Genomic DNA, 25,320 nt, shown 5'->3' on the forward strand with positions numbered 1-25,320 from the left:
CGCAGGCAAGCTGGAGCCTATCCCAGCTGACTACGGGCGAAAGGCGGGGTACACCCTGGACAAGTAGCCAGGTCATCACAGGGCACACATCTTCTTGCTTTATTCATTCAGTTGTAGGGAATGGTTAGTAAGGTTGATTCTGACCTAGGCTATGTTGAGGTCACATATCTACTTTTTAAGTTCATGCTATAGTGCATACAATTTTAGAGATATAGCCTACATGTGCATATGCATTATTCTTGGTGTTCTCACAAACAGGTGAAATAAATCAGTTTAAATTTGGCCTATGGACATAGCCTGGCCTATTCTCAGCCATTACAAAATCTGTTGTCTGACCATAATTTAACTGATCTGTATACCACTATGCTACTAGATAACAAAATGCCTGTTTGTTTTATTTCATGTGAGATGTTGATAAATGTGAGCTTCAACAAAATGATAAGAGCACCTCTCTGAGTGTCATGTTTACGTAAAAAAAAAAGGTGTGCGTGCACGAGCATGGTCGCGCGCAAAAGTGTCCCGGTTTCAGACTAGGGAAATCTGGTCACCCTATCCTAAGACTGAACAGAAATCACCTCAAGTGATCAAAATGATTCATCACAATGGGTAAGGTAATGTTTTACACACATCTCAACATAGTTCTAAAACTGCTTTTTACAACAGCTTCACTTAAGTTATTTTTTTTAAAGAACAATCATGGCATATATATACACAACAGATATTTTTGTAGCTGAACTTGTGCCGAATATACAAAAAAAAAAAAAAAGTCATATGACTGAAAATACTGCTTAGATTTGTTGAAATTGAAAAAAAATCAGAGCATACCAAAATTATTAGTGTGCCAGAAAATATCCGCAGACCCCAGAGGGTTAAATATCTTGTCTTTGTATCGTATCCAATTAAATATTGATCAAACATAATTCCCATAGCATTGCATTATGTTTTTGTGTTTTATACAGCATCTATTTTTGGAATAGGTGTTGTACACCTACACGTGTATGAGAAAATGAAACACTGATGGGTGTGTACAGAGGCATCACTACCTACAAAAATGCATTCCACTCATGCGGGGACAAAAGACAGTGTACGTAAAATACAGAATTTCAAGTACAAGATCGAAAACCAGCCTGTCAACATCACATGTGATTAAGCCATAAAATACAACATGTACTCTGATAAAAAAACAACACTTCAGGCTATCAGTAACGGATCATTGCATCTTGACTTGGAAGGGATTTTACTTGGTTTGTATCAAAACAACAGCATAGTGGCAAACATGAACTAACAAAGGAGAAAAAGAAATGTTTCTATGGGATATTTGTTTTATGTGGGGCGGCACAGTGGTGTAGTGGTTAGCACTGTCACCTCACAGCAAGAAGGTCCTGGGTTTGAGCCCAATGGCCGGCAAGGGCCTTTCTGTGTGGAGTTTGCACGTTCTCTCCATGTCCGCATGGGTTTCCTCCGGGTGCTCCAGTTTCCCCCCAACAGTCCAAAGGCATGCAGGTTAGGCTAACTGGTGGCTCTAAATTGACTGTAGGTGTGTGTGTGTGTGTGTGTGTGTGTGTGTGTGTGTGTGAATGGTTATTTGTCTCTGTGTAAGCCCTGCAATAACCTGGTGCCTTGACCAGGGTGTACCCCACCTCTCACCCATAGTCAGCTGGGATAGGCTCCAGCTTGCCTGCGCGCCTGTAGAACAGAATAAGCGGCTACAAATAATGGATGGATGGATTTGTTTTGTGTGTGGGTGTGTCCACTGGCCCAGTGTGGGTGGGTGTCTGTCTCACTCGCTCACCATGGTGACAGGTCTGTGGCCATGTGTGTTTGCAGTGAAGAGGAGCGTTCAGGTGCAGTGAATCACACTTGCACTGGAGAGAGTTTACAGGCCCAAACTAAGTGTGCACAAGTACAAATATGGCTGAGGGGTTAGTCACCACCACCAACTGGCATGCAAAAGTGGTATGAGGTGTACACTTCTATATATTGTCGTATTTTGAACACTCAATGCTGCCTGTGTTCATCTAATGTATAAACATGTTCTGAGTAAACATTACACTGTTACCCCTTTTCCACCAAAGCAGTTCCAGGGCTGGTTCGGGGCCAGTGCTTAGTTTGGAACCGGGTTTTCTGTTTCCACTGACAAAGAACTGGCTCTGGGGCCAGAAAAACCAGTTCCAGGCTAGCACCAACTCTCTGCTGGGCCAGAGGAAAGAACCGCTTATGTCGGGGGGGGGGGGGGGGGGGGGGGCGTGCGGAGTTGTTAAGACCAACAACAATAACAAGACCACGAAAGATCGCCATTTTTAAGCGATGAGAAGCAGCAGCTGTACAAATGCGAAGTCATCCATTATTATTATTATTATTATTATTATTGTTGTTGCTGCTTCTTCCGTGTTGTTTTTGCTTCGATATTTGCGCCAAGGTTTATGCAAACGTAGCGACGTAACTGACGTATACAACGACGTAACTGACGTATACAGCGACGTAATGACGTGGCTTCCCTTAGCACCACGAGCTATGGAAAAGCAAACTGGTTCTCAGCTGGCTCGCAAGTTGAACGAGTTGTGAACCAGCCCTGGAACTGATTTGGTGGAAAAGGGGTATGTGTGTACAGACCAAGTAAATCAAACCCTACCATGCTGTGTAGAACCTTTAGATGAATATTATTGCTTCAAAGCATGTACGTGTGTGTGAGAAAATGAAACATTAACGGTTATATTTGAGGCATCACAAGCTGTGAAAATGCATTCGACTCATATAAGGTTGAAAGACAGTGCAAATAAAAGAGAATTACAAGCGTAAGAAAGAAAACCAGTTTGAATCCAAGGCCAAACAATATTCAGACATCGTCCTCTCTGTAGTCCTTGAAGCTCTGCACAATGCCAGGGACAACATAGTGTCTCCAGGTTCTCATTCTTCTCGATCTCTCAGCAGGCTTTTGTACTGTCAATTTCCGAACCCTCATCTCCACTCTTACTGATCCTGTAAAAATGGTTTTCATCTACTTATGAGAAGCTGTGCTGATTGCACTCAACTCATCCTCTCCTTTCTCACTTCCAACACGTTTCTGTACAGATTTCAGCATGTCTGGCAGACATCTCCCCATGGAAGGCAGCTCATCAGTTGCAAATCTCAAAAAATAAATAAATCTCAGAGATGCAACCCCCCCTCATGTAACATTGCTAAACTGACTCACTCAGGCCATGCTCATGGCTCTACAACATTACGAGGATCTGGCAGTGTCTGTCCACTGAGACCACGGTGTTGCTTGTTCAGTCCCTTGTTATTCCAAGACTGGACTACTGCAGCTCACACCTGCCAGGTCTGCTCCTGTGCACCATCCAACCTCTGCAACTCACCCATGAATGCAGCTGTATGATTTGTTTCCCAACCTCCCCAAGTTCTCCCATACCCCACTGCTACATTCTCTCCACTGGCTGCCTGTAGCTGCCCACAATTAATTTAAAACAACATTTGCCTACAAAGCTAAAAGCAGACCAGAGGCCACAGACCTTAAAGCACCTTACATCACACCTCACTCTGCACTAGACTCCTTCCACTCTTCTAGCACTCCTCAACTGGACACACTAGCTCTCAGGGTACAAGGATGATGCACATCAAGGCTCTTTCCCTGTCCTGGCACCCAGGTGGTGGACCAAACTTTCCCCATCACTGGCTGTCTTCATATAAAGACAAAAGATCCACCTCTTCACCAAATTACTTAAATTAGCACTTTGTTATTTTTAAATAAATAAACAAACAAAAAACAAACAAATAAATAGCATCCACTGTCACGTATTTCATACTGTACTAACCTCCCCAACTGGGTTTTTGAGACCAACGGTACTCTGTCCCTGACCTAGTGAAATAGCATGAGAATGTATTTTTTTAACAGAGATGACAAATCATTTGTGCAAGTCAATCTGGATAAGAGCTAGGGATGTCCCGATCAGGTTTTTTTGCCCTCCGATCCGATACCGATCATTTGATTTTGAGTATCTGCCGATACCGAGTCCCGATCCGATACTTCTTATAAGCCATAAAAAATAAAGACAAGGAAAGAAACGGATCCAGGATGTTCCTCATTTTTTATTTAACACCTTATTTTAACATCCAACAACTCCGTTAGCAAACAGAGCACTTACGTGAGGCAGTTTCAACAATAAATAACAAATTTAAAAAAATAACCTTAAAATACCTGGCAGGAATGTAAACAAATAAAAAAAATAAAGTGCCACAGTGCCGGTAATTTGCTTTTAAGAACACATCTCACAGTGGTGTACAGTAATTTCAATTAAGGAAATGAACGTTTTTCTTGATGAAAACAAGCATTTCTACCCTTTCAGGTTTGAGCCCGTTTCTTTTGTCATCCAACAAAAAAAAAAATGATCTCATGCTTTGCTTTCCGCTTCGAACTGTTTCCGTGTTCAACTTTGCCGGCAACAGGCAGCCAATAACCAATAGCGTCTCCGCTACAAAGTGATGTCATGCCGCACGCGTTGGTGTTGCTGTGTTGAGACAAGAGGTCTGGTCTCACTCTGTGCCAATGCATAGCTATTGATGTGTTAAAAATGAGAATATATTATATAGATATATATCCGATCCCTGATCGGGAGGCAATGCCCGATTCCGATCGAGTCTGAAACCATGTGATCGGGCCCGATTTCCGATCACGTGATCGGATCGGGACATCCCTAATAAGAGCGTCTGATAAATGCCATAAATTTAAATGCAAGTTTGAGCTCTTAAAATGAGTTTGCTGGCCAAAAAATAGTTTGAGAATCTCTGCACAAAGGTCTAAAAACCTGCATACAAGGGATGTGCATCATCGCTAATTTTAAGGTGTGTAAGTGTTAAAAAGGTATTCTGTTAACTGCTAGGAGTGGGCAGGCTTACTGAATATCAACCCATTATTTTAGCCGGCAATGCTATTGTAGCACTGTGTGACCTAGCATCAGATAAAATTCAAGTTTTAACATAATAACTAAGAGTCAAACAGAAAAAAGTGCATACCTTTACAAAAAACAATTTTGTACTCGTTTCTGTATTCGTGTTCAAACTTAACCTTTGCTGTAATTCTAAAAACTGCCATTAGTCGTAAATGTTTTGCAATCCCTACAGATTCGCTAAGCATTTTAACGCTCAGTCTGCAGCAGTTCGAAAGGTCACACCTCTGTCCTGCAGTGCCAGCTGTCCCTTTTACACAGACGTTGATTCTGTCCATTACTACCAATTGTTTTGGCTCAGAGGTGAAACAGCGCAGAGCCCCCATTCAGACATTTTCTTTAGAACGCAAGGCGGAATAAAGGTGTAAGATTCCTGCCTTGAACAGGCTGAATAAAAGGGCCTTCTGACTCAGAGCAGTTGTGTAGAAGGAAAGAAGACCAATTGAAGCTGCCTATGTGTGACTCAGAGGTTGACTGATGAGTAGACATACTGCAGTTTAATTCTCGGGTCAACATTTACCTTGCAAGTATTGATCCAGGACTGGCTCCTCTCTGTCCATAAACCTGCATCATTAACCCTGTGTTTATAATGGCAACCTTCCCCCCACACAAATCGTGAACACAAAAACTGTTAGGTTTCACCTAAATTGGTAGAACATTTACTCTTAAATGCAATTAAGTAAATTGAACTTAAAGGAGTAGTTTTAATGCACCCTTTCACTGTTAAAGTACATTTATGATTTAAAAATTTACTTCTACTCTTACATTAGGCTACACATTTCTCGCTACTTCATTTATTAACATGCGCATAGCTTCCACAACATTGACTGTTTTGATACACGAAGTGCGAACACACAAGTGGACAAACAAATAAAGATTAGAACGATGTTGAGTTTTAAGAGCTATGACTCTTAAAAACAGTGTTGTGACTTTTTATCCTCCCGGCATACAATGCAGGGGGATATAGCTACTGCTCTGTCCGTCTGTCAACATTTTAGTGTCCGAACCATAACTCAAACTATTGGGAATTTTATCATGAAACCTGACAGTTATGTTAAGTGACTAGAGGAGTTGTGCCTTTTGACATTTCTGTGATTTTTATTTTTTCCATATTTCCATGGCAACCAATACAACTTAGGAAAATTTGGAGTGGGGTTTCATGTGGGGGCCGGGGGGATACGTCATCTCCTGATGACTCTTGTTTTTAAAGCAATACCAAAATACCAAAAAGTGTGCTTTATTTTCCTTCACTTTTCAGCAATTTTAGTCTATTCTGCACACAAGTGTGTGCATGCATATACGAACGCACATGACTCTGCTCAGCTCACTTTATCCTGGAAGATTTATAAAACTAATCTGTGGCAAAATTGCTTTATATGTTATTTAGCAATTATTATATACATTTTACAAAATGCAATATAAACAAAAGTCTGCGATTTAATTCACGTGAACCTTTTGTTAACTGACAAAAGTACAAAGAAAAGATTTTCAATAGCTTTACTGACCAACTTAATTTGCATCCTCTGGGTGCTCCGGTTTCCCCCACAGTTCAAAGACATGCGGTTCAGTTCACATGGGGCAGCCATGGCCTGAGGTTGGGCTGAAGTGCTCTTGAGCAAAAGCACCTAACCCCCAAGTGCTCCCAGGTGCTGTAGCATAGCTGCCCACTGCTCAGGGTATGTGTGTGTGCTCATTGCTTACTTGTGTGCGCACGTGTTCACTGCTTCAGATGAGTTAAATGCAGAGGAGAAATTTCGCTGTGTACTTAAATCTGTGCTTGAGTGGATATGTGACAAAGCCACCTTCTTTCTGATATAGAATTCTCCTTTTTCCTTGCAACTCTAAGCTTTATTTATTTTAATGTTTTAAATTGTCACTAAATATTGCTTAATTTAAAATTATTGTAAAAACAAATAAATGGTGTTTGCTTGTCATCTTGGCAACTTGAGTCAGTCCCTGTTATAACATTGAGACTCATCATCATAAATAAGAACATTTCATCATATTTCTGAGGTAGATGAAAACAGGGCAATTGTCTCAGCTTAACATGCTGTTCGTTCACACACAAGTCCCTTCAGTAAAAATAGTTGCAGTTAGATACTTGGAATTCAGCAGACTATAAAACACTGTACAGTGACTTGACCGAATCATATTTATAAATGGCAAACATATAAGAACATGTTTTTATATCCCTTTATCTGTGTACTGTATGAAAATCAGCACCCAAATGCCAAAATACCGTAAAAATCCCAAAAATATATTTTGAACGTGAATTCTTACTTATGGAAGGTGATCTCTTGATTTCTAATATCTGTTGGCATAATGGCTGCAGTTAATCAATAAGCATTCATGTAAGGAATTTTCAAGGATTTTCATCCACTTACTTACCTGTTCTAGGAAAGGACGCCAAAAAATTAGCTTTCCAAGATGCCGTCCTGATGAGCCCAAGACTCACCAATATGTTCGATGCAGCACATCCATTTTAGTGCGTTATAGGATTTGTGCACAACAAGCATCTTCTTTGGAGTTTTACGGCATCCGGCATTAAATTACTGCCACCTCCTGGAAATAGTCTGTCACTGATTCCAGGCAGAAAACAAAATGAAAACGAAGCTGATTTTACCTCAAATTCTATTTTTGTTTTACTTCATGTTGCACTGTTCATTGCATTTTTTTTTTAAACTTGATTTTTTTTTTTAATTTCAGGAAACATTATTTTTCACTGCTAGCTTTTGTTTTAGTCTTAGTTTTCATTAACTGTATTAACCCTGGTGAGAAATGATTGGGAGTGTTCATCACTGAAATGATAGCAAGTTTGCTATGAAAAAAAAAGCCTACGGTGGAATTTATGGCTAACTTGCATGTTAAACTTCCTAGCTTGACATTTACAGTGCAGATGTCAATCACATCTGGTCACCTAGAAATCAAGGATATACAAGTCATGTGAAAAATAAGAATATCCCATGGAAATTGCAGATTTTTCTCAACATATTTAAATAAACACGCAAGCATTTCACTCTCTTTGATACAATGTCTGGTGGTGGAAATGCTACAGTTTGGGGTTGCTTCACTGCCTCAGGGACTGGGAAGGTTCCATTCATCAATTCAACTATGAATTCTGAATCATATCAAAGAGTACTTGAAGATAACGCAAGGCCATCTGTTCAAAAGTTTAAATTGAACCAGAGGTGGACCTTTCAAAAAGATAATGATCCTAAGCACACAAGGAGCAAATCCACTGAGGAATGGCTCAGAAAGATGAAACAGAGGGTTATGAAAAGGCTCAATCAAAGCCCAGATTTGAACCCTATTGAAATGTTGTGGGGAGATTTGAAAGGGGCAGTAAATGCAAGAAAACCCTCAAACGTATTGCAAGTGAACAAATTTTGCATAGAAGAGTGGTCAAAAATTTCAGCAAGCCGATGTCAGAGACTAGTGGACAATTATGCAAAGCATCTACAAGAAAGAGACATTTTGTTTAAATGTGCTAACATGCTGACAAGAACAGGAACATAGAAGAGCGGAGACATGAGAGCAGCGCATGCATCGAGACTTTTTTTTTTTTTAAACACTACTTAAAGAGCTGGTACAAAATTACCTCGCAAGCCGGACTCAGCCCAAGGGCCACTAATTGAATAGCCAAAGGCTAGACCTATATATTATAATAATATCTTCATAATTCTATAGTTATTACTCATTTGCAGAAGGGAATAGAAGAGATTTAGGTGCAGAAGATACTCTGCATTGTTCAATTTATGGGATTGACTTTTTTTTTTTGGTATGCAAGTGACAGCGCAGCGGAGCACCGCGTATCCGCACTTTGGGGAAAGCCATGTTATTTTTATATAATATGGGACCCACAAAATAAATAAATAAACGAGGTTTTTTTTTTTTGGGGGGGGGGGCAGCAATCATATTGTGCAATTTTTGATCAGTCCTTCCCACACCATTCATGGCACATTTGGCGGCACAGATCTCTGTTTCACAGCCCTCTGCCTCTTGCCTATATTACATAGCTAGGGTTATGGGGGGGCTAGTCTGGTAACCATGAGAGTTTGACTCCCCACTCGCATTTGTATTGCAGTGTGCCTTGCCAGATGGCAGTAGGCACCATTTTTACGATGGTCTTTGGTATGGCCCGTCCGTGAGTAGAACTCGCAATCTCCCGATCAAGGGGCGGACACACTAATCACTAGGGCACTCACGATGCAATTTTTGGTACAGCTGGTAATTTAAAAAAAAAGTCTAATTTCTGATAACGGCCGAAATACATTCCTTGAAGAACGTGGGGAAAAAAAATGTGTTCATTCAAACAGAAATGTATTAAAATATTGTGAATAGTATTTAAAATTTTTTTTAAAATAAATAGCATTTCTTTTGTCCTGTTGAATAAGAGTAAAAGATAGTATCTTGCTTTATCTGGCCTCCACTGTGGAAAATGTTTTTGATTACAATTCAAATGTTTTTGTAAAATTGACTTACATATAAACTACATCATGAAGAATTAAAGCCCCTCCTTCACAGATAAGTGAAAATATTGAATAAATTTCCTCTTTTTGATTGCTTGGGTTAAAAATGCCAAGTTATGATGACTGAATTGATTATTCACTTAAATATGAATAATATTATACATTTTGGGGATTTGATATGGCGAAATAGGACAATAGGACACAATGGAAAAATCAAGAACACACCAGAAAGATGAGAATAACAGCGGTGGTAAAAGAACAGCGACTGTACCGGCTGAAGGTCGCACGGGTCTCTGCTGCGGCGCGTGAGCAATGGGACATCATTACTACATTGGACGAAGCGTGAGGCGGGGGCGGGGCAAAATGACTGGCCGTAGATTCTATCAAAAGTTTGATCTAAATTGACCATGGCTGCAAAATATTGGCCAAAAATAAGCAAACACTACGAAATATGAAAGTAAGGCCAAAAAAAAAAAAGGTGTGTTTCAGGTAACATGAAATACTAAAATAAGGTCGGTAGATAGGAAAAATTTTTTTTTCTTAAATTTTTTTTTATTTTGTTTGAAAAAATTAACACAAGTAAACATCTTACAAAATAGTATTTTGGCACAGAATCCTTTATACCACACATCATAATAAAATTTAAAAAAAGTGTTTCAAATATTTAAACGAATAAAAAAATATATATATATATCGCGAGAGTTCCAGTTATGATCTACGAACACGTATCGCTGCCACACTCAAAAAAAATTGGCTTAGAATCAAGTAATTACGTGAAAACTTTGTTGTAACAATATCTTATCACGTTTTTACAATATATTTATCATGTAATAACAACATCACGTAACTTCATGATACGAAATTTTCATGATACGAAATTATCACGTTATTTCATGATATTTTCATACAATAACGTGAAAACACCTTATCAAGAAATAACGTGAAAGTATGGTTTAACGTCCTAGACTAGGCTACTTCCATTAAAAGCAGACGGCCTAGCCTAGCCTACTGTAGAACTTGGGTCGAGCAAAAACACCGAGCAAAAACATGGCTGAATCCTGAATGATTCGTATAAATAGGGGACTACATAGGGGGCAAAATGTAGTGTTTTTCCTGCCATGGAAGTGCACTTGTATACTGAAGAGGAAGCAATGTGCATTACAGCCTTGAATGAGGATTCAAAATGGCGCCTCGGCTCAGTTTTCCCTTCCTCCTTCAGTATACAAGTGCACTTCCATGTTTATGCAGGAGGGCTGATAGAAGTGGCGAAACATTTTACTTTTTATCGTTTCTTTCACAACTTGAATGCGTTGAAACAAAAAATTATGACAAACTAACGCTGCTTACACTAAAATATCGAGAGAAATTTGTAATAAAAACTTTACGGTCGGCAATTTCGACGCGGAAATTCTCGATCGGTTGGGTTATCGGAAACACACTTTTTTTTTTTTGGCCCAAGATGAAAAAGAAAATCATTCTATTGCCTTATACTGCAAGACTAAAACAAAATAAAACTGTCAAAACTCACATTTTCAGTGATAATGTCCGAACAGGTCACCTGCGTAACAGAAAGACCACAAATGGAAGCACGATCAACTTCTAACTGTTGGAGTGGAAAATTCCATTCTACACATGCAAATTGTTAATGTGTGTCCTTCCCCGCACACAAATAACACGCTACGGTAAAAAATAGACCACAACTCATTTTATAGCTCAGAAATTCATACAAGACCAGCTACCATTGTAACATATTCTGTAAGAAACACATTCTATACCTAACTTTCAGCTTACGTTTTAAAACACAAAATCGCAGATTTACAACTAAATTTTTATATGGCATAGTGATTTTAAGTTACTACTTTTGGTGAGGTACTGACCTTGACCCTGAGGCTTTCCGTTTAGATCAAAACACACGATCATATTGGTTTTGGGTATGTGGAAAATGGAGTTACGACAGTGATCAAATATTTTGCATGATGTTTTATTACGGTTATAATTATTCTGTGAGCACACCAATCCTTAGGTGTATAAAGTTACAACTTAAAATACAATTAGTGATAACTGTAGACTTTTCAGTAGACTACAACTTCTTAAGGGAATGCGATGTAGTCAACCATTTATCATGTCCCAGACCAAGCCGCCATTTTTCCACAAATCTATTCAGAATTTGGCAAAAATTCTGCATTCACATCAAAGATTTAGTTTTATCTGTATTATTTCTTTCATCATTTTATTTTAAATTAAAACCAACATCAATATTCAAAACCGTATAGTTTATTGACTGAGTATATTTAGTGGGGTACCCCCACAGTATCCAGTTTCTGAGACAGACCAATATATATTATACACACACATACATACATACATACATACATACATACAACCCCGATTCCAAAAAAAGTTGGGACAAAGTACAAATTGCAAATAAAAACGGAATGCAATAATTTACAAATCTCAAAAACTGATATTGTATTCACAACAGAACATAGACAACATGTCAAATGTCGAAAGTGAGACATTTTGAAATTTCATGACAAATATTGGCTCATTTGAAATTTCATGACAGCAACACATCTCAAAAAAGTTGGGACAGGGACAATAAGAGGCTGGAAAAGTTAAAGGTACAAAAAAGGAACAGCTGGAGGACCAAATTGCAACTCATTAGGTCAATTGGCAATAGGTCATTAACATGACTGGATATAAAAAGGAGCATCTTGGAGTGGCAGCGGCTCTCAGAAGTAAAGATGGGAAGAGGATCACCAATCCCCCTAATTCTGCGCCAACAAATAGTGGAGCAATATCAGAAAGGAGTTCGACAGTGTAAGATTGCAAAGAGTTTGAACATATCATCTACAGTGCATAATATCAAAAGATTCAGAGAATCTGGAAGAATCTCTGTGCGCAAGGGTCAAGGCCAGAAAACCATACTGGGTGCCCATGATCTTCAGGCCCTTAGACGGCACTGCATCACATACAGGCCTGCTTCTGTATTGGAAATCACAAAATGGGCTCAGGAATATTTCCAGAGAACATTATCTGTGAACACAATTCACCGTGCCATCCGCCGTTGCCAGCTAAAACTCTATAGTTCAAAGAAGAAGCCGTATCTAAACATGATCCAGAAGCGCAGACATCTTCTCTGGGCCAAGGCTCATTTAAAATGGACTGTGGCAAAGTGGAAAACTGTTCTGTGGTCAGACGAATCAAAATTTGAAGTTCTTTATGGAAATCAGGGACGCTGTGTCATTCGGACTAAAGAGGAGAAGGACGACCCAAGTTATCAGCGCTCAGTTCAGAAGCCTGCATCTCTGATGGTATGGGGTTGCATTACTGCATGTGGCATGGGCAGCTTACACATCTGGAAAGACACCATCAATGCTGAAAGGTATATCCAGGTTCTAGAGCAACATATGCTCCCATCCAGATGACGTCTCTTTCAGGGAAGACCTTGCATTTTCCAACATGACCATGCCAAACCACATACTGCATCAATTACAGCATCATGGCTGCGTAGCAGAAGGGTCCGGGTACTGAACTGGCCAGCCTGCAGTCCAGATCTTTCACCCATAGAAAACATTTGGCGCATCATAAAACGGAAGATATGACAAAAAAGACCCAAGACAGTTGAGCAACTAGAATCCTACATTAGACAAGAATGGGTTAACATTCCTATCCCTAAACTTGAGCAACTTGTCTCCTCAGTCCCCAGATGTTTACAGACTGTTGTAAAGAGAAAAGGGGATGTCTCACAGTGGTAAACATGGCCTTGTCCCAACTTTTTTGAGATGTGTTGTTGTCATGAAATTTAAAATCACCTAATTTTTCTCTTTAAATGATACATTTTCTCAGTTTAAACATTTGATATGTCATCTATGTTCTCTTCTGAATAAAATATGGAATTTTGAAACTTCCACATCATTGCATTCCGTTTTTATTTACAATTTGTACTTTGTCCCAACTTTTTTGGAATCGGGGTTATACATACATACATACATACATACATGCATGCATGCACACATACATACATACATACCCATCTGGAAACATACACATTTATTAGTTATGCATTTTCAAGGTATAGCCTAGTTAATTAGAAAAAAAAATTAATTAAAATCACTTAAATATAGCATATACAGTCAAGCCAGAAAGTCTGCACACCCCTTTCATCTTCACCACATTTTATTACATTACAGACTTATTCTACAATAGATTGAGTTCATTTTTTGCCACAAAATTCTACACAAAATAGCCCATAATGACAAAGTGAAAGCAGGTTTTTAGACATTTGTGCTAATTTATTAAAAATCAAAATGTCAAATACATGTACACAAAAGTGTGCACACCCTTTGATATGACGCCCTGAGGTGAGCTGAGGTGCATTTTGTTTCCACTGATCCTGCTTGAGATGTTTCTACAACTTAATTGGAGTCCACCTGTGGTAAAGTCAACTGATTGGACATGATTGGGGATTGCCAACATCTGCCTATATAAAAAGGTCCCACAGCTGATAGTGCACGTCAGAGCAAACTCCAAGCCATGGGGTCAAAAGAATTATCTGCAGACCTCAGAAACAGGACTGTGTCAAGGTATAGATCTGGAGAAGGGTACAGAAAAATTGCTGCAGCTTTACAGGTCCCAAAGAGCACAGTGGCCACCATCATTCGTAAATGGAAGAAGTTTGGAACCACCAAGAATCTTCCTAGACCTGGCCGCCTGGCCAAACTGAGTGATCAAGGAAGACGGGCCTTGGCCAGGGAGGTGAGCAGGAACCCGAGGGTCACTCGGACAGAGCTCCAGTGTATCCTTGCAGAGATGGGAGAACCTTTCAGAAGATCAACAATCCAGGCAGCACTCCACAAATCAGGCCTTTATGGTAGAGTGGCCAGACAGAAGCCAATCCTTAGTAAAAAGGCACATGACCGCCCGCTTGGAGTTTGCCAAAAGGCACCTAGAGGACTTTCAAACCATGAGAAACAAGATTCTCTGGTCTGATGAAATCAAAATTGAACGTTTTGGCCTGAATACCAAGCGTCATGTCTGAAGGAAACCAGGCACCGCTCATCACCTGGCTAATGCCATCCCTACAGTGAAGCATGACTGTGGCAGCATCATGATGTGGGGATGTTTTTCAGCAGTGGGAACAGGGCAACTAGTCCTGATAGAGGGAAAGATGAATGTAGCTATGTACACCCAGATCCTTGAAGAAAACCTGCTCCAGAGTGCTCTAAACCTCAGACTGGGGTGAAGGTTTACCTTCCAACATGACAATGACCCGAAACACACAACCAAGAGAACAAAGGAGTGGCTTCAGAGAAAGTCTATGAATGTCCTTGAGTGGCCCAGCCAGAGCCCAGGCCTGAATCCAATTGAACATCTGTGGAAGGAGCTGAAAATGGCGGTGTACCGATGCTCCCCATCCAACCTGACGGAGCTTACAAGAATATGCCAAGAGAAATGGGCAAAAATGTCCAGAAACAAATGTGCCAAGCTCGTAGCTTCTTTTCCAAGACACCTTGAACCTATAATTGCTGCCAAAAGGTGCATCAACCAAGTATTAGGATTTTTTTCTTTTTTTTTTCCTTTTTTCTTTCCAAGATGGCGGCGCCCTGCTCGGCTGCAATGGCTCATGATAGTGGAGATAAAACGGCAGATATCCCATCAGTTATTTCAATGGAAGTCGGCAACATAGTTACTCCAGACCAGCATACAGTCTAGTGACTGTCAATGGTGTTGCGCTTAAGAACGTAAGAGAATTCTGGTATCTAGGACATCTGATGACAAACACTAACAAAACATCAGCCTTCCTTCACCAAAGAATTGCCTCAGCATTTGAGAAATGGAACGAGCTGAAATACATCCTTACTGAGCGTGAAATCTGTCTAAGTACACGAATGAAGATTTTAACCTCCTGTGTCCACTCAAGGCTGCTCTACAGTGTTCAAGCGTGGGATCTCACATCAGCAGAGACCCAAAAGTTAGAGGTTATCTGGAACAGCTTCCTGAGAAAAATGATCGCGGGAGGCTTTGCCCGTAAGAATGCTCCACCGAAAAACAAACAACGAAAGGGTGTGGACTAGGGTTGGGCGGTATTACGGTAAGAAGGTATCCCGAGGTATCCAAAAGTACCAACGGTATCGGTCTCATTACCGTCATTTTAAAAAAATATATAATATCTAAATAAATATGGAGTACATGAGGTCATAATATAAAATAATAAATTGAAGATCATCCCGAATAACTGGGTGATCGTATTTTCACTAATTCTATCAATTTCCTAAAGAAGTTCTCATCGCGTGCAGGGTTGTTTATGTCGTTACCATGGCAACCCTGCGTGACATTTGGAGTCTGACAGAAAACTTCGCAAGAGACTGAGACCGGGGGTGTCATGGCTCAGATGGCTAAGGCACCGTACCATAAATCCGGGGACCCGGGTTCGATTCCGACCCGAGGTTATTTCCCGATCCCGTCTCTCTCTCCCCCGCTCATTTCCTGTCTCTCTATACTGTCCTATCTAAAATAAAAAAAAGGAGACTGAGACCGCGGTTGAAAGATGGCAAGTCAAGATAACGAGTTAGTGGCAAAAAAAAAATACAACATCGGCAGTGTGGCAGTATTTTGGTTTCAAACCAAACGAAAAATCTAATATGTCCCCTAAGGCACACCATAGCAATGCGCTTGCTATCTTTGTTGGGTGTGTTAAACCGTATGGATTTAAGTGGAATAATTGTAAGGAGTTATGTGATCAAGACAACGTTTTAAGCAAGGTAAGGCCATTTGATTATTAATTTCCCCGCCATGGCATGACGTGGGCCCATATGATTTTGCCTTGTGCAGCTATCACGCATTTGAATTAGGTTCGCCTCATTTGCGCTGAAGAATATGGTTTATCGCGCAGTCTAAACGGACTTGGGTGTTGGTTGATTCTTTTTCTTTTTTTTATTTCCCATGCTTGAAAGGGTATGATCCTGCTCATCGTGTACTTTTTTTTGATGGAGTAGGTGAAATAGTGCTGCAAATGGCGTTTCAACGCAGACATGTGTAAACGACAGTTGAATGCTATTTTCAAGATGAAGGAAGAGTTGCGTGATGCTTTGAAATATCTCTTAATCCATTCATCAATGCACAAAATTCGCTTTGCTGCTTAATCCATACCACAATGCACACAATTCGCTATGCTGCTTTTAAATAGTACATTTGAAGTACACGTTACACAGTAGGCCGAAACAAAATATTATTTTTTTCTCGGTAATACCGTATACCCCGGGAAAACACAGACAGTTTAAAGGTATCAAAATTTGGATACCGCCCAACCCTAGTGTGGACTCATCCTCCCTCGTTGATGGAGAGCTTGACTGGGCACATAAAATCTCAAACAGTAAGCTTCAGAGCATCACTGGCTCTACACCGATAAAAAACACTGCTACCAGACCAAACATCTACAGTATCATGCACACATCTGTCGGATGAACAACGACTCCCTACTGAAGAAAGTCCTTTTCGATAGAAGAACTAACTGGAATAAGATGGAGGAATGCCTGAATATGGACAAAAAACAGATCTTGACAATGATGATGCACAAGACTGACTTCACGCAGCTGTTGGCCTCTTGTTTTCCATCAGCCAAGCAGCTGCCCCCCAAGGCCGACCACGTGCCACGCGGGAAAACACGACGATGATGATGAATACGACTGTCAGGCAATCCTAGATCTATGCAAATCCGGCAACGGAGTACTTGTAGAGGTGACCACTCTGGATCCTCTCCATAGCCTTGGACTGCTACATCGGCTACATCCAGCGGCCTATGGAGCAGCGGAACCTCGTACCAGAGGAGTCCGCCAGTGGAGGAGATGGAGACGGTGTGACAGAAAGTGGAAGCGGGGATGCCGAGTGGGGCTAACAGCTAAGCTAAAGGCTAACCCGTGTAGAACGCCGCTTCATTCCATCCTGCTGTCTAACGTCCGCTCCTTAGAGAGAACAAACTGGACTACCTGAAGCTGGAATTAACAACAAAACGGGAAGTGAGCAACTGCTGCACCATAATTCTCACAGAGACATGGTTAAAACCATCCATCCCAGTGGACGCCGTTAGCATGGAGGGGCTGACAACATTCCGGTCGGACAGATGCAGCTCTCTTACGGGTAAATCCCGGGGCGGCGGTGTTTGTATATACACCAACAATAACTGTTGCAACAACGGGGAGATACAGTGGTGCTTGAAAGTTTGTGAACCCTGTAGAATTTTCTACATTTCTGCATAAATATAACCTAAAACATCATCAGATTTTCACACAAGTCCTAAAAGTAGATAAAGAGAACCCAGTTAAATAACACAGTATCTGGTGTGACCCCCTTGTGCAGCAATAACTGCAACTAAACATTTCCGGTAACTGTTGATCAATCCTGCACACCGGCTTGGAGGAATTTTAGCCCATTCCTCCATACAGAACAGCTTCAACTCTGGGATGTTGGTGGGTTTCCTCACATGAACTGCTCGCTTCAGGTCCTTGCACAGCATTTCAATTGAATTAAGGTCAGGACTTTGACTTGGCCATTCCAAAACATTAACTTTATTCTTCTTTAACCATTCTGTGGTAGAACAACTTGTGTGCTTAGGGTCGTTGTCTTGCTGCATGACCCACCTTCTCTTGAGATTCAGTTCACGGACAGATGTCCTGACATTTTCCTTTAGAATTCACTGGTATAATTCAGAATTCATTGTTCCATCAATGATGGCAAACCGTCCTGGCCCAGATGCAGCAAAACAGACCCAAACCATGATACTACCACCACCATGTTTCACAGATGGGATAAGGTTCTTATGCTGGAATGCAGTGGTTTCCTTTCTCCAAACATAACACTTCTCATTTAAACCAAAAAGTTCTATTTTGGTCTCATCCGTCCACAAAACATTTTTCCAATAGCCTTCTGGCTTGTCCACATGATCTTTAGCAAACTGCAGATGAGCAGCAATGTTCTTTTTGGAGAGCAGTGGCTTTCTCCTTGCAACCCTGCCATGCACACCATTTTTGTTTAGTGTTCTCCTGATGGTAGACTCATGAACATTAACCTTAACCAATTTGAGAGAGGCCTTCAGTTGCTTAGAAGTTACCCTGGGGTCCTTTGTGACCTTGCCGACTATTACACGCCTTGCTCTTGGAGTGATCCTTGTTGGTTGACCACTCCTGGGGAGTGTAACAATGGTCCTGAATTTCCTTCATTTGTACACAATCTGTCTGACTGTGGATTGGTGAAGTCCAAACTCTTTAGAGATGGTTTTGTAACTTTTTCCAGCCTGATGAGCATCAACAACGCTTTTTCTGAGGTCCTCAGAAATCTCCTTTGTTCATGCCATGATACACTTCCACAAACATGTGTTGTGAAGATCAGACCTTGATAGATCCCTGTTCTTTAAATAAAACAGGGTGCCCACTCACACCTGATTGTCATCCCATTGATTGAAAACACCTGACTCTAATTTCACCTTCAAATTAACTGCTAATCCTAGAGGTTCACATACTTTTGCCACTCACAGATATGTAATATTGGATCATTTTCCTCGATAAATAAATGACCAAGTATAATATTTTTGTCCCATTTGTTTAACTGGGTTCTCTTTATCTACTTTTAGGACTTGTGTGGAAAATCTGATGATGTTTTAGGTCATATTTATGCAGAAATATAGAAAATTCTAAAGGGTTCACAAACTTTCAAGCACCACTGTAGTCTCAAGTCACTACTCTACTGATGTAGAACTACTGACTGTTAAATGCAGGCCCTTTTATTTACCCCGGGAATTCACTATCATCATCATCATCATCATCACAGCAGTGTACATTCCACCCGGTGCAAACACCAAAGAAGCCCTGAATGTCCTATACTGTTCCATTAGTGAACCGCAATCTACACATCCTGAGGGAATTTTCATCGTGGCAGGGGACTTTAATCAGGCCAATATGAAAACAGTGTTTCCTCACTTCCACCAGTATGTGGATTTTGCAACCAGGGGAGAGAACACGCTGGACCTGACTTACAGCAACATCAAAGAGGCATTCAGAGCTGCACCCCACCCCTACCTTGGCTCCTCAGACCAGGTCTTTGTGATGCTAATACCTGCATACAAGCCCCTGCTGATCAGGAAAAAACCCACAGTGAAATAGGTAAGGGTTTGGCCTGCGGGAGCAATGGAAGCATTATAGGACTGCTTCGAGCACACAGACTGGGACATGTTCAAGGCAGCTGCAACAGACAATGATCACACACAGGAGTATGCTGAGTCTGTCTCTGCATTCATTCAGAACTGCATGGAGGATGTTAATGTGATCAGAAACATCTCCACACGGGCCAACGAGAAACCCTGGATGACCAGAGAGGTACATGCAATGCTGAAAGCACGGAATGTCGCTTTTAAATCTGGCGACATGGTGGCACTCAGAACAGCTAAAGCCAACCTGAACCGTGCCATAAGAGCTGCAAAGCATGCCCATGGGCAGAAAGTGCAGGACTTCTTCCATGACCCCACGAACACCAGACGAATGTGGCAGGGTATCCAAGTCATCACAGACTATAAAGCTACTACTCCCCCCTGCGATGACATCAACTTTCTTAACGAACTCAGTAACTTCTTTGGGAGGTTTGAGACACTCAACACCACTCCTGTGAGGAAATTTATTCCTCGCCCTGATGAGCAGCCGATCAGTCTGGACACAGCTAATGTCTGCAGAACCCTGAAGAGAGTGAACACACGGAAAGCAGCCGGTCCTGATAGCACACCAGGACGGGTGCTCAAAGAATGTGCTGATCAGCTGGCTGGGGTTTTCACAGACATCTTCAACACCTCGCTGATCCAGGCTGTGGTACCAACATGTCTAAAGACTGCTACAATCATCCCGGTGCCTAAAAAACCCATAATCTCCTCCCTCAATGATTACCGCCCCGTAGCACTCACCCCCAAAATGATGAAGTGCTTCGAGAGGCTGGTAAAGGACTACATTATCTCCAAACTCCCCCCTGCATTCGACCCATACCAGTTTGCTTATCGCCCTAATCGCTCCACAGAGGACGCCATCTCCTCTGTACTCCATCTGAGCTTAGAACATCTGGAAGGGAAGGACACACATGTGCGGATGTTGTTTTTGGACTTCAGCTCAGCGTTCAATACCATCATCCCACAGCACCTAGTGAGCAAACTGGCCCCTCTTGGTTTCAGCTCCCCCCTGTGTAACTGGCTGCTTGACTTTCTCACCAACAGAAGTCAGTCTGTGCGGGTGGGCAACAACACCTCCAGTGTCATCTCTCTGAGCACTAGCTCCCCTCAGGGCTGTGTCCTGAGCCCGCTGCTGTTCACCCTGATGACCCATGATTGCTATCCCAGGTCCACTACTAACCATATCGTGCAGTTTGCGGACAACACAACAGTAGTGGGCCTTATCCAGGGTGACAACGACGTGGCCTACAGAGAGGAGGTGATACACCTAGTGGACTGGTGCAAAACCAACAACCCGGTCCTGAATGTCGCCAAAACCAAGGAGATCATCGTCGACTTCAAGAGGAGCCGGCCCACTCACACACCACTCATCATCAATGACACAGCAGTGGAGAGAGTCAGCAGCACAAAATTCCTGGGGGTGCAGACAACGGACACCAGGGCCCTTGTAAAGAGGGTTCAGAAGCGCATGCACTTTCTGCGCCGGATGGAGAAGGCACATCTCCCCCCTCCAATTCTCACCACTTTCTACAGATGCACTATAGAGAGCATACTGACTTGCTGCATCTCTGTCTGGTCAGGAGCCTGCAAGGACTTCCAGAGGGTGGTGAAGACAGCAGAGAAAATAATCGGGACTTCACTTTTAGATTAGATAAAACTTTATTGATCCCTTTGGGAGGGTTCCCTCAGGGAAATTAAGAAATCACTTCCTCCGATACAGGATATTGCAGAAAAACACTGCCTGACCAGGGCTCGCAATATCAGCAGAGACACCTCCCACCCCCACCATGGACTGTTCTCGCTGCTGGTTTCTGGAAAGAGGCTACGCAGCCTCCAGAGTAGAACAGCCAGGTTCTACAACAGCGTTTTCCCACATGCAATAAGACTGTTGAACTGAATTAATCCCCACCACCACCTAAGCAATATACTTTATATTCAGGCGATATGGGAAAGTCATATCATGATATTTTTTTTATATCAGTCAATATCGATATATATCACAATATAAAACAAATCACTATTTTGTGAATTTTAAATGTTCCCTGTTACTCTTAATTGAGATTTGATGATATCAGAAGGTTAATTTTTAATTAAATATTTATTTTCTGACGGCACGGTGGTGTAGTGGTTAGCGCTGTCGCCTCACAGCAAGAAGGTCTGGGTTCGAGCCCCGTGGCCAATGAGGGCCTTTCTGTGCAGAGTTTGCATGTTCTCCTCATGTCCACGTGGGTTTCCTCCGGGAGCTCCGGTTTCCCCCACAGTCCAAAGACATGCAGGTTAGGTTAACTGGTGACTCCAAGTTGACCATAGGTGTGAATGTGCTTGTGAATGGTTGCCTGTGTCTATTTGTCAGCCCTGTGATGACCTGGCGACTTGTCCAGGGCGTACCCCGCCTTTCACCTGTAGTCAGCTGGGATAAGCTCCAGCTTGCCTGCGACCCTGTAGAACAGGATAAAGCGGCTAGAGATAATGAGATGAGATGAGATATTTTAAATTAAAATCCTATATCTGACCGGTCAACTCCAAATAAATAAAAAAATTCTAAAACTTATATCTTAAAGCTTTCAAGTTTAACAGGAGAACATAATGTCTGTTTTGTTTATTTTGTCAATGTCAAATGTCTCGACTCTCTCTCTACACTCGTTATACATCTGTGGGAGTGTGGTCTGGGAGAAATGTTTATGCCCAGGCAATCTGTAATGAGAGTCCATAACTTTTAGCATCCACTTGAACCCCTTATTTTCCACTGTGCTTATTGGTAGCATGTCTTTTGCAAGACAATAAGCTACTGCATTTGTAATTTCACGGTGTCTCTTAGATTTTGTCATATGGCATGGCGCTGAATAAAGCAGACTCTGTGGTCTTCTGTTGCTGCTGAACAGGCGTTGTTATCGGGGGAACATAAGCACTTGTTCTGGGTTGTATTTGTAAAAGTTTGCATTCTCCGTGCTTAAACGGGTGGCGCTGCTTCAGGTGATGAAAAAGATTAGTGGTATTCCCTTGTCTTTGTCGGAACATGTGCTTGACATAATTTGCAGTGCACACTACTCTGTTTCATGTCAGACTTCACAAAACCAAAATACCTCCACACCACCGAACTTTTCGGGCCCTTCTTATCAACAATGTCATCAACAATGTCATCCCTTATGCCTTGGGCTGTCTTCCGTCATTTCTTCCGAGGGAGCACTCATTTTCTTTTTTTTTTATATGACTGCAGCAGCACAAACAAACACACCACGACTAGCTGCTGGCATGGCTCTATTCTAGCCATGTAATTGGTTCAGCGCTGCGCAACTCCCGTTGTCATTGGCTATTCGTATTGTCTGTCAAAAGATGGATGAATGTAATCTATCGAAAAGTATATCGACCATGTTTCATATCTCTATCGAGGAAAAGTTATTCCTCAATAGCTATCGTTATCGTTTGACAACCCCGATTCCAAAGAAGTTGGGACAAAGTACAAATTGTAAATAAAAACGGAATGCAATGATGTGAAAGTTTCAAAATTCCATATTTTATTCAGAAGAGAACATAGATGACATATCAAATGTTTAAACTGAGAAAATGTATCATTTAAAGAGAAAAATTAGGTAATTTTAAATTTCATGACAACACCACATCTCAAAAAAGTTGGGACAAGGCCATGTTTACCACTGTGAGACATCCCCTTTTCTCTTTACAACAGTCTGTAAACGTCTGGGGACTGAGGAGACAAGTTGCTCAAGTTTAGGGATAGGAATGTTAACCCATTCTTGTTTAATGTAGGATTCTAGTTGCTCAACTGTCTTAGGTCTTTTTTGTCGTATCTTCCGTTTTATGATGCGCCAAATGTTTTCTATGGGTGAAAGATCTGGACTGCAGGCTGGCCAGTTCAGTACCCGGACCCTTCTTCTACGCAGCCATGATGCTGTAATTGATGCAGTATGTGGTTTGGCATTGTCATGTTGGAAAATGCAAGGTCTTCCCTGAAAGAGACGTCATCTGGATGGGAGCATATGTTGCTCTAGAACCTGGATATACCTTTCAGCATTGATGGTGTCTTTCCAGATGTCTAAGCTGCCCATGCCACACGCACTAATGCAACCCTATACCATCAGAGATGCAGGCTTCTGAACTGAGCACTGATAACAACTTGGGTCGTCCTTCTCCTCTTTAGTCCGAATGACATGGCGTCCCTGATTTCCATAAAGAACTTCAAATTTTGATTCGTCTGACCACAGAACAGTTTTCCACTTTGCCACAGTCCATTTTAAATGAGCCTTGGCCCAGAGAAGACATCTGCGCTTCTGGATCATGTTTAGATACGGCGGCTTCATTGAACTATAGAGTTTTAGCTGGCAATGGCGGATGGCACGGTGAATTGTGTTCACAGATAATGTTCTCTGGAAATATTCCTGAGCCCATTTTGTGATTTCCAATAGAGAAGCATGCCTGTATGCGATGCAGTGCCGTCTAAGGGCCCGAAGATCACGGGCACCCAGTATGGTTTTCCGGCCTTGACCCTTACACACAGAGATTCTTCCAGATTCTCTGAATCTTTTGATGATATTATGCACTGTAGATGATATGTTCAAACTCTTTGCAATTTTACACTGTCGAACTCCTTTCTGATATTGCTCCACTATTTGTCGGCGCAGAATTAGGGGGATTGGTGATCCTCTTCCCATCTTTACTTCTGAGAGCCGCTGCCACTCCAAGATGCTCTTTTTATACCCAGTCATGTTAATGACCTATTGCCAATTGACCTAATGAGTTGCAATTTGGTCCTCCAGCTGTTCCTTTTTTGTACCTTTAACTTTTCCAGCCTCTTATTGCCCCTGTCCCAACTTTTTTGAGATGTGTTGCTGTCATGAAATTTCAAATGAGCCAATATTTGGCATGAAATTTCAAAATGTCTCACTTTTGACATTTGATATGTTGTTTATGTTCTATTGTGAATACAATATCAGTTTTTGAGATTTGTAAATTATTGCATTCTGTTTTTATTTACAATTTGTACTTTGTCCCAACTTTTTTGGATTCGGGGTTGTATCTCCCAGCCCATATATTTTTTTTTTCAGGTAATATACTTGCTGCTGTTTCATTCTGCACTACACTGAGCCAAAGCAACGAAATCTCGTTCTGATGTGTATTGTTTGATGCAAATCTGAATGATAAAGTCTAAGGGTGTGTACAGATATGTAACCCCTAAATAACCTATTTTTGTCAGTAAATTAAAATTGCATATTTTCTAAAAACCTGCTTTCACTTTGTCACTATGGGCTATTTTGTGTAGAATTTTGTGACAAAAAATGAACTCAATCTATTGTAGAATAAGTCTGTAACGTAATAAAACGTGGAGAAGGTACAAGGGGTGTGCAGACTTTCCGGCTTGACTGTATCCAATGTTAATATAACTGAAATACTTTAGCATAGTTTATTCATTTATTTATATAGGAATTGTCCCCCCCCCAAAAAAAATCAGTTAAATCTAAAAATACAATTTATACACATATGCCATTAATTTAAGTGTACAACTGAAACTGACATTTTTTAAAATAGCTGAATGTCTTCATCTGTTTGGCACGCCCTTTTCTGCTCAACTCTGCATAGGTTAGCTGATTGTTGTGATTTGTGGAGTTACAAACGTATTCCCAACAGTTTGAGTTGTAGTCTGCCCTCTGGTGGACAAAGTACACAACAGCAACCCTCATAACATAGTTAA

The 25,320-nt window shown here is 41.3% G+C and overlaps 1 protein-coding gene across 6 annotated transcripts in view; it reads right to left on the reverse strand.

Annotated features, from left to right (window-relative positions):
- The window catches only part of LOC132868486 (ubiquitin carboxyl-terminal hydrolase 22-like), a 182,480-nt gene that overhangs the window by 104,823 nt on the left and 52,337 nt on the right, over positions 1 to 25,320 (reverse strand). For 2 of the 6 annotated variants that reach the window (XM_060901397.1, XM_060901399.1), the window contains exon 2: positions 10,941 to 10,970. The exons of the other annotated variants lie outside the window; for them this stretch is intronic. In XM_060901397.1, coding sequence (XP_060757380.1) covers positions 10,941 to 10,970 — 30 coding nt within the window. The remainder of the gene's footprint in view (positions 1 to 10,940; positions 10,971 to 25,320) is intronic. 6 annotated transcript variants of the gene reach the window in all.

This window comes from Neoarius graeffei, chromosome 20, assembly GCF_027579695.1.
Source record: "Neoarius graeffei isolate fNeoGra1 chromosome 20, fNeoGra1.pri, whole genome shotgun sequence".
In the NCBI taxonomy this organism is placed as follows: domain Eukaryota; kingdom Metazoa; phylum Chordata; class Actinopteri; order Siluriformes; family Ariidae; genus Neoarius; species Neoarius graeffei.